General features: G+C 42.9%; 1 protein-coding gene across 1 annotated transcript in view; it reads right to left on the bottom strand.

Moving 5' to 3' along the window:
- LOC107595216 (uncharacterized) overlaps positions 1–10,984 on the bottom strand; it is a 22,736-nt gene that overhangs the window by 1,937 nt on the left and 9,815 nt on the right. The window contains exons 7-14 of the mRNA XM_016285560.1: positions 8,840–9,220; positions 8,687–8,767; positions 4,599–4,816; positions 4,077–4,242; positions 1,510–1,635; positions 1,244–1,428; positions 537–694; positions 1–61 (exon numbers count right to left, since the gene is read on the bottom strand). The exon at positions 1–61 is cut by the window's left edge and continues 122 nt beyond it. Of these exons, the coding sequence (XP_016141046.1) occupies positions 1–61; positions 537–694; positions 1,244–1,428; positions 1,510–1,635; positions 4,077–4,242; positions 4,599–4,816; positions 8,687–8,767; positions 8,840–9,220 (1,376 nt within the window). The remainder of the gene's footprint in view (positions 62–536; positions 695–1,243; positions 1,429–1,509; positions 1,636–4,076; positions 4,243–4,598; positions 4,817–8,686; positions 8,768–8,839; positions 9,221–10,984) is intronic.

Below are 10,984 nucleotides of genomic sequence, written 5' to 3'. Positions count from 1 at the left end.
ATATGGAGTCATCCGAACCTGATATCTGCCTTCACCAGCGGGGAGGGTCTCGTGCACAATGCTGTTAAAATAATGGACAGATCCATTTTAAAATGACTTAGTTTTAAAAGTAAAATATATATATTTTTTTATTTTAGAGAATATTACCATAATTACTTGTTATGACATTTATTTTTCTGCTTAAGAGATTAGTTCATTGAAAACCGTGTTCATCATTATTCACAGAAAATGTTGACCTAGCTGTTTTTGGTGGTGCATTCGTGAGAGCTCATTACAGAAGTAGTGATGTCTGAATTGTAATCAATTTGTTTGTTTGAGTCTCATCTTATTGATTAATGATATGGGTCATATAGGCCATTTTTATAATGCACTTGTGGAGTTTTTTTTTTTTTTGGAGCTTGGAAATCCTCAAGAGAATTAATGGTAAACAACCAGTAAAACTCCACAAAACAAATAAAGGCATGAGAATTTGAACAATATGATGGTGAGAAAATTTCCATTTTGTGAACTAATCAGAAATCATATTTGACTCACACCTCTCCAGTGGGTTGATTGCCATATTCATGGAAAGAGTTTGTGTTTGAGGATAAACACAGCTGAAAGAAAGCTTAAGGATTTTCTTTCTGCTGATGAGACCTTCTGACCTCGGTGTCCCCAGAATAAAGTTACTGTAGATGAAGTGGGTGCCGTTGGCCTGTGGACAAAATGTATACATATTTTTGCAATTTAGCTAAAATTACTAAAAAAATAGCAGTCAAGTGAAAAACTGGTGGGTTAAATAATAATGGTGGAGAATGCGGGCACAAGTCCCAGTCTTTTTGTGTGGGTAGTGTAACCCCTCCGGTTCTACTCTCCTCACTTGCTCCGAGCGGGATTTGAACCAGTGTTTCAGGCACGGGAGGTGGGCATTTTTTAAAGAAGGATGCTAAAGGCTGCAGCCTCTTGAGTTCAGGGGAGTGAGCTTTACCCACATAGCTCTTACCAGCTGGCCTCCGTTACACAGGGTTTTGTACACCCTTCCCCACAGAGTCTGTTTGAGACTTTAAGTAGTTTCTGGGATACTCTGTTTAGGCCCTCTAAAGAATCAATTTGTATCAAAATGATGGGCCCAAACAATACACCCTAGAGACTTCTCAAAGTCTCAAAGAGATTCCCCATGTGGTCAAATCAAACTCTGCTTGTTCTATCAGGCATTACACATGTTTGGATGGTGTATTTCAATAGATTGAATAGTTAGTCCTACCACAAGATTTGTACCACAGATGTGTTCATCGTTATCAAAATGGAATTCCACACTGCCATTCCGGACCGTTCCTTTGCAGCTAGGATCATTGAGGTGTAAGACGTCAGCTGGAAAACCAGCCTCAAAGAGCTGACAGCGAGACACAGACATGGAGCCAGAGCTGCTTTCACAGGTTTCTGAGAAATCTGAGAGGGGAAAAAAGTCAATATAATTAATAACTGAAAAACTGTGTATTTTTTCACATTTTGTAATGGAATGATACCAACCGAAAGAGTCATGATGCTGTCGTTGTCTGTGATGGTCCTTTTCACATAAACAGCCATAAACACCATTTTTCATCCCGCACTTTTCATCCTCAGAGCAGCTGAGTTCAGAGCAGGGATTTCTATTAACTAGGAGGAGAAGTTGTTTTGTAAAACAGCGTCTGCTAATGCAAGAATCTAAACTTAACAAACCACTGAATAAATGTATTTCCTATATTTATCTTCTGTTCTTCCAGACACAAATCTACAGCACTGCTTAGCTACCCACAGTCATAATCAATCAATTCTCAGCTTTACATTTTACCCTACCAAAATAAATAAAATTTCCATGTTTATCATTTATAATAATTTCCCTCCTGAGGAGTTTTCCATGCACCTGACCATTAGAAATGAGTTTTTACTTTAATGGTACCTTTACTACTTTTTTATAAAAGCCTTCTAAGCTCCTTGCATATGAAATGATTAGCAAAAACAGTGTTTTATATGTCCCCCTTATATGTCACACCCAACTCAAGTCTTGCAGATCTACTAATGAGCTGATGAGTTTAATCAGTTGTGTTAAATGAGGGAGACATACAAAAAAATGCAGTGGTTGGGGGTGCCCAGGACAGGTTTGAGAAGCACTGATTTAGTGTAACTGCTAACTTTTCTTTAGCAATACAGTGGTGGCCAAATTGTTAGAACACTTGGCATATTTAAGAGGTTTCAGTTGTTCCCTTTCGAGGGAACTTCGAACTGTGTCCTCTAGGGGTCGCTATGGGGAACGCCTTCAGCGTGACCGGTGTCTGAAGCATACATCTAAAAACGACAATAACATTGGCCGGCGACAGCCTATGACGTCATTACCCTGCGCGATCACAGTATAAAAGGGCGCCAGGATAACACGTCATCCTCTTCCTCATCTTCACTGACCATTTGTTTATGTTAGCGTTAAGCTAAACACGACTAGGAGTGCATGTTCTCTCGCCAGAGGCTTTGCTCTGATACCTGCAGTTTCACACGGCTCGCGTGCTGTGTGTGTGTGGTGAAGAGCAAGCGTGTTCAACTCTCGAGGGAGTTGGATGCGCTCTGTATTCATTGCTTATTTCTTGTGAGGGATAAGCATGAATCGAACGTGCTCGTCTCACGAGGAGGCGGCTTGTGCTCATCGTGATGCATTCTCGGGACTACTGATGGGGATGTGAGTACTTCACTATTTACCCGAGTTTGTAGGTAGCGTTTGCATGAGTGCGTTCGCCTGTCGCGGGAATAGCGACGCATTCGCGGCAGTGGTTATCTAGTGGTTGGGCGGAGCGTGTTTATCGCCCGAGGGAGTTGAATGCATGCTGCGCGTTACGGTCGTGGTGAAAATATGGAAAGGACCTGACAGGAAATTTCTCCCTATCAGTAATTTCCTTTTGTTTATATAGGAAGTGTTATAGTGTGGGTCTGTCTGCAGTTGTTGGACAGATGACTTATATCATGTCCTTCTCAGATAACTACATAATACTGCACTCTGGCTTGAAGTAAAAAGAAAAAAAAAGAGCCTTCCATTCCTTCCCGATCTTCATGTGGAGATCGAGAAAGTTTGGAAAAATCCATTCTCGTCCTGTATCCACAGATTCCAGCATACTAGTTATGCCAACATCGAGGGGATGTGTGAGAATGGTTATGAAAAGATGCCCCCTGCTGAAGAGGCGCTGGCCTGCTATCTCTCTATGGGGGAGACATCTTCTCTTAAGGCTCCCTCCCTGCCATCCAAACCCCTTCAGGATGCATCTTGTTTGAATGGCAGGGTATACGCGGCAGCAGGTCAGGCTTTAGTCTCGTCACACACCATAGCGGTGCATCAGGCTTTTCAGGGTGATCTGTTGAAAGACCTGGATAAAGGCAGGGTCTATCCCCTGATAAGGTGACTGAGTTGCATCGCACCACAGATCTTGCTCTCCGTGCCACTAAGCAGGCCGCTACTGCCATTGGCATATCCATGGCTGCCATGGTGGTTACGGGGAGACATCTGTGGGTGAGTCTGGTGGATATCGGGTCGAAAGAGAAGGACTTTCTTCTTGATGTGCCAGTTTCCCCTTCTGAGCTTTTCAGCACTTCCATCGAGACAGTGGTTGTGAAGTTTTAGGAGGCCAAGACGTGCTCAGCTGCCTTTAAATCCTTCATTCCACGAAGGTCCAGGCTTCGGACTTCACCTCCAGCTTATTCCATGAGCCTGAGTCATGCGCAGGAGCCATGGTTGGTGAGTACGATCCATTTGTATCTACTCTACTGCTAGTTCTTGTGTATTCGATGCTAGCCTTTCACTGCAGCGCTACTTGGACCTGTTTCTGTTTCTCTGACTTTTAGGTTTGACCCACCTGCTAAGTCAGGACCTAATGCTGTTTACCGATTACAGTGATAGTTTCACTCATCGGTTCTGGTTCCAGGCTGGTGATAGCCCTCATCTTCCCAGCATCAGGTCCCCAGTATAATGCTGCAACCTCAGGACTTGCGGGTCCTTCTCGTGGCTAGAAATCTTCTGAGTACATGCTTCGCAACATGCTCCCTATCCTCTGGCCAGGTGCGAACTACTCATTTCTCACCCTGAGGGGTCTCCCGAGATTTGAATCTTTCCTTAACCTTCATGCACGTTCTCTGAGCTAGAGCTCCTCTAGCTGAGGCATTGAGGCGCTCAACGCTCCATAGACGGTTGGGCCTGTGGGTCTTCACTCTCACACTGCCCTTATGGCTGAACCAGTAATCACCCCTCTGCGGAGTGGGCTGGAATACACTGTATTCCCTGAGGTAAGAGGGATTTGTGTTTCTGTAGAAACCCCTCTTTTGTGCATCTGCTCTGAGGAGCAGTAAACTCAATATACATGAATGGTCATTAGGTCCCGTTATTTCTTCAGATTCTATCGGGTCTGGTTATAGAGGACCAATGCTCTCTATCGAGATAGAGAGCATGAGACCATGTCCAGCTGCACCAGGGGACTGTCTCTTATTGGGCCCTGCTGGTTTACCCCTTCTAATCTAGCGCCCCCTTCTGGTCGAGCTGAGAAATGCTCCCCTCTCTGTGAGGGTTAGCTATGAGTCACTCCCAGTATGTGCTAGTAAGGACCTACCTCAGCTTGAGTTGCCTTTATGTTGGGACCCTGTTGTTCCCTTAGAAATGTGTGATCCCCTTCTAGCAGGATCCCATTTCTGATGTCCCATTTGCGATCTATCTGCCCCGGGCATGGCTGTGCTCCCCTCACTGCGGAGGGTCCCTTTGAGCTCACCGGTCCTGGGCAGACTGGGTGTGTCCTCCTCTCGACTTGAGTTTGGTCCTCTACCCTGCTTTCTAAAATCCACATTGTGGTAAGTGTGCACACTAAGCATTCTGTGCACTTTCTAAAATCATGTATGATAAGAGTTATGCACTGTCAGCCTTGTTCCCTTTCTCTGAGTTGGCTAAGGCCCCGGTTCTCGCCTTGGGCTCCACTCAATTAATGTATCTCTGTTGATACATTTCTGAGCAGGGTGTTGCTACCTAAGATCTGTCGAGTCAGTTCTTTGAGCAGGTTTATTCAGAACTGGCGGTATCCCCCCTGGATGACAGGCCAGGGTCTGGTGTGGTTTTCAGACACCTGGCCATATACCCTTAAAGGAATCTCTTTCTTCTTATTTAATTTCTTCTCAAAGCCTTGAGCTCTGCCCTAGGCTTGGGCTTCCTAGCCCAGCCCTTAACAGGTAAGTTATTTTAGGGTATGCAGCTCAGGCCCTTGGCCGAAGGGGATAATGTCACTGACAGCCGTCAAGACGTCCTTTGGGGCAACTCCCATGGCCATGGTAGAGTTGGTACTTAGTGCTCGCCGTGGTTTTCTGGCATGCAATCCCTCAGCATGGTGGCGTGGATATACTATTCCCCATAGCGACCCCTAGAGGACGCAGTTTGAAGTTCCCTCAAAAGGGAACGTCTCAGGTTACGTATGTAACCATGGTTCACAGAGAAGGGAACAAGACATAGCTTCCTCTAGTTTCCTTGCCATGCTGCGGACACAAGCTTCAGACGAAGAAGCGGATGATGTGTTATCCCGGCACCCTTTTATACTGTGATCACGCAGGGTAATGACGTCATAGGCTGTCGCCGGCCAATGTTATTGTCATTTTTAGATATATGCTTGTCATGCTGAAGACGTTCCCCATAGCGACCCCTGGAGGACGCAGTGTCTCGTTCCCTTCTCAGGGAACCATGGTTACACACGTAACCGGAGACGTTTTTGTTGAATTGGCCATTGCAATACCCATAAAACGAACTATTGCCAGAACTACCTACAATGGAAGGAATCTGCTGGAACATTTAAAATGATGTATTGGCCCCCTCAAAGTCCAGACCTCAACGCCATCGAGCAAATTTGGGGCGAGTTAGAAAATAAACTGGACAGATCTATTGTACATTCAAAGGAAAGCCTTTGGCTTGAGTTGCAGAAGACATAGGATAACATTTGTGTTGAAGTTCTCAGGAAAAATATTGACACTATGCCAGAAAGATGTGCTGCTGTAATTGCAGCAAAAGGTGGAAATACCAAACATTAAAGATAAAAATGGATAAAAACAGTACGACTCACTTCATTTGATATTTGTTGTGCTCAGACCAACCATCTGCATGGTTCATGAACATTAAGAAATGAAATCATGTTTTGGAAGCAAAAATAGGTCAATATTTTCAGATCTGTCAGGTGTTTTAACAATTTTGGCCACCACTGCATGTTAAAAGGTTTTATTAAACACACAGTGCTGCCTTGTTTTCAAATTAGTAACGGAATCTTCAACACATCATTTGAATTAGCAATAGCAATTCCTGAATTGAGTACACACAGTGATCTGCGAAGGAACTAGTTCTACTAAATTTAAAGCTGCAGTCCACAAGCTGTCCTCTTTGTCGCCATCTCTGTTTGAAAACCTGGAATTGCAGCTGTGTGCGGAATTATCTAGCTTGCGTGGCTTGTGAGTGGACGCGGCTCCAGCGCAAATGAATCTAATGTTCTGAAGAGTATGTGTGGCAGTCAGTCACCGCACCGGTGTGGATATTTACAGTACTTCGCAACAACAGATTCTAGCCTACGTCTTGGAATATGACCCAAATAAGAATTTTCACCCTATATTGCCATCTGAACAAGTAAGTAACAAGTTTGCCACGTTTGTTCTGACCAACTGAGGGGAAAAACATTACCATAAATCTCGCTACCAATGGTGATTAAATCTAATGATCGGTTAGCTCATATCACATCAAACCGTTCAAATTATTATTATTGTTATACTTTATTCTCAAATGATTAATGTTAACAACATCAGCATTGGTGACTGTGAGTAGTGTGTATTAGCGTGTAGATTTCAATTTCTGCACAGTCTAGTCATACTCTTCGAATTTCATATTAAGAAATTATTTTAACCCAAAAAGTAAATTATGCTCCCTTTGAACTGGTTTTCTTTAAAATACAAATCTTTGTAATCCCAGGCTATCTGTAATCAGAAGCTCATTTATAACTGGAATAGAATTTAATTTAATTCACATGTGTTTCATATACACATAATCATTTCTGGATTACAATCTGCCATCAAAATGATACATTTAATTATTCTGGCTGTTGTGAGAAAAGGCTATAAACGATCGGCCACCTGCAGGATCATCACATGTGATAGCCTACTAGCCGGAACAACTTTTTTATGTTTACAGACATGACGTAATGACGCAGTGCCATGCTCGAATTTCCCGTGAAAACCTACCTGTACCACTCAAATTAGAAAACATTATTAAAAGCGAACCGTTGTGAATCGGGCTAAAGTAAGGTAATAGTTTTGAACACTGGCTGGTTATGCACTTGCTCAAATATTGATTTCGGATCATTTTTAACCAAAAAAGTAACTCTGTTCTGATTACTTTATTTCAAAAGTAATTAGTAATTAGTTACATTACTAGTTGCGTTACTTTTTTCTCCATGAAATTTATGAAATCCTAGCATGCACGCTCCCGATAAATATTTGTTATTAAAACATTCACAGAACTCTGTTATTTTTAACTAATGCAAGCGGCTGCTGCGTGCATGGTTTGTCATGGCAGAATGCTCTAAAAGACATCTCAGTTCATTGCAATCTCACAAATCTCTGTCATAACACAATAAATATATGCATAATGAATCTTTCATAATGTCTACAATTCGTGTGTTATAATGAGAGGATTCGTGAGCACGCAAATTTCAGCACTGCATTGCTCAACTAGCCTAAATAGAAACTCTGCATACGCTTGCACCTGTTAATCGTTACAATTTTATATTAGTTCATGTTGCTTTTGTGCAATAGATGAATAACAATTTATTTGTTTTAGATATTTTATGTTTCGATATTTCTATTTTGCGGGAGTCCCGTGAATCATTTTATTCTCCCGCATCCCGCACACACACATACTGTCACGGTACGTGCGGGGAGATGAAGCGAGGACTCAATTGCTGGAGAAATGGTATTTTATTTTAGCAAAAAATTAAACAAAAACAAACTCAAACCACCCCGAAGGGGAAAAACAGACAGGCAGGCCTAAAGCTGCACACATGCAGACACGAAACACACACCATGAAAAATGACGGATCAGCACAGGACGGCAGACACAAGGAGAATAAATAGGAACCAAACGAGGAGGCTAACGAGGGAGACACAGGTGGAGCAACTAAAACAATAACGAGGTAACAAGATGGGAGGGGCCAGACAATAGACAGGAGAGAGCACATGGCAACAGACAAACACAACACAAGCCATGTGCTCCCAGAACACAGTCATCTGGTGGCCCTCCTGGGCACACCGGCTGAAGACTGTGACACATACTACCCGCCCGCAGCAGCACTCGCCCATCTTGTTTCGTGCCACACTCTGTTGCGTCGTGTCTTGTGGGAGCAGGTCTCTTATCCACTGGCACTTGACTCGACAGTGCGTGTGCTACATCCTTTTTACAATCTCTATATTATAAAACACTGCATTCTGTCAGCAATGTAACGCGGCAGTAATGTATAGAGACCTCGGCTTGTAACTATACTCTAATTACTATTTAGAAAATTATAACGCGTTAAATTACTCCGTTTCTAAAAAAGTAATCAAATTACAGTAACCCGTTACTAAGTAATGCGTTACTGCCCAACACTGTTCATATAAACCAATAATACTGCAGACTACATTATATTACCAGTCATTGTGGTTTCAGCTACAGCTTCTGCGGTTGTGGTTGTCTCTGTCATAGTGTAGGTATTGTTTATGTTCCACGCATCTGAAAAATAAATGTTTCATAAAAAACAATGATCTCTTACATAAACAAAAGGACACATGTAAATATATTTACCTGCACAATATGCCAAACTGCAGCCAACTGGGCTCACAAACTCATAGACATAATAATCTCCTGGACAGGCTTTGACTTTAATGGGATTGGACAGAAAAGCACAGCAGTCATTGTCATAGTGACCGCAGACATCTCGAGTGACCACTCCATCCTCAACTGTTGGATGTCCTCCGTTCAGCCAGAGTGGAGCATGAGTGCCACAGCTATACTCATCAACACACGTGTCTGGCATCTGAACGCTCTGACCTTGAATGAATAGACGGTACCAGCCGTTCCAGCTGACCCAAGTGTCACACATTATTTGAGAGGAATGTTGATTGTTGGTGGATCTCCATGGATCATCCAGGACATTGTAGCTGTAGCAGGGGTCAACAGGGGGAGCTGTTGTGATGGACACATTAGAAAAATTGCTGACCGAATGAATGTTATAAAAATAATCTGTATGAAAACTCTAGAACAGGGATTTTCAAACTGGGGTCCGTGACGCAAGGACTGCAGCTCGCGTTTTTTATCTTCTGAAATGTGCTATGATTTATATTCCAAAGTGACTTATATAATGCATTAATGTCAAATAAGCAGTGTAAACACTTAAAAGCGGTCACTTCAAGGTTTATATCTATAGCTAAATATGTTTCTCATGTCTGTTTGACAAGTAGAAAGTATCGCTGAGTTTTTCTTCATTTTAGGAAGTGGTTCACATAGATGTTTGTTTTCTTTATTTTACGAACGCACAACGTTTCACTGTCATTTTGAAGGTACACAAATAAAATTTGTGTGACCAAGAGTATAAAAGGGCACCTGTAGCACACATCATCAGCTTCTTGTCTGAAGGAGACGTGCACAGGAATACCTGAAGCATGGAAAGGGGACGCAGTGTCTTGTTCCCTTTTCAGGGAACCATGGTTACATGGGTAACCTGAGACGTTACTTATCGAATGGGAACTCGCACTGCATCCCCTAGAGGACACTTTGGGGAATGAATACCCGCGCCGCCATGCTGAAGGAATGAGTGCCTTATCGGCAGGCATAAGCCAGGAACTCTAAGAAGTTCTTATCCCCAGAAACACACCAGCAACTGCCAACACACTGTAAGGGTCAGAGTTGACGCGGGCAAGTCACAGTCACCCATCAATGTACAGTTTTACGTTTCACAACCCTAAGTGTGAAAAGAGGCCTTATTGCACAATAGTGCTAGGAATTGGGAACGCGAGAGGCGATACTACCCCTCTTCCCAGACATTAGTATCTTGAGGGTCACAGCAGGAGTGTTACTGCCCATCTACTTCAAACCATATAATACTGTGAGGATTACAGCCGAGGAAGTGGGACGCGAGCCACGGAATAGCCCACCCTTCTCGCATATTTCTCACAGTGTTAAGCGCAATACAGAAGGGGAAGCGCCCTGCCTTATTGCATAACAGATTAAGAAATGGGAATGCAAGCTGCAATACTGCCCATCTTCTCAACACATGTCACAGTCTTGTGCAGTACGGAGGCAACCTGCCTCATCCCGTTTACTTGAAAATAAGAAGTGGGAAGCAAGAAAGATTCTGCCCAACTTTCTAAACCCATAACACAATTCGTATAACAGAGAAAAATCTGAAGGAGTGGGACGCGATTCACGGAATTGCCCACGTTCCTCAACACATCTCACAACCTAACACCGATACAACGGGAAAGCCGCCATTGTACTGGGAAAACTACGAATTGAAATTAGTGACTGATACCCACTACATAACAAAATTGTAGTAGAAGAAAAAATACTTTTCAAGTTGCAAATGACAACATAAAGTTGCAAAAATTAAATCAAAATTCAACTGCGGCAGTAAGGGCCTTTATTTAAAGGAGTCATATGATGTTGCTAAAAAGAACATTATTTTGTGTATTTTGGTGTAATGAAATGTGTTTTTAATGCGGTTTAAGGTTAAAAAAACACATTATTTTCCACATACTGTACATTATTGTTTCTCCTCTATGCCCCGCCTTTCTGAAACGTGTCGATTTTTACAAAGCTCATCGGTCTGAAAAGCAAGATGTGCTGTGATTGGCCAGCTATCCAGTGCGTTATGATTGGCCGAATACCTCAAGCGTGTGACGGAAATGTTACGCCCCTATCATACTGTGATGATGCCCTGTCAGGCCGGAG

This window comes from Sinocyclocheilus grahami, unplaced genomic scaffold (genome assembly GCF_001515645.1).
Source record: "Sinocyclocheilus grahami isolate Dianchi unplaced genomic scaffold, SAMN03320097.WGS_v1.1 scaffold198.1, whole genome shotgun sequence".
Taxonomy (NCBI): domain Eukaryota; kingdom Metazoa; phylum Chordata; class Actinopteri; order Cypriniformes; family Cyprinidae; genus Sinocyclocheilus; species Sinocyclocheilus grahami.
The sequence above is the reverse complement of the archived record's forward strand: the minus strand, read 5'-3'. Positions and strand labels throughout refer to the sequence as shown.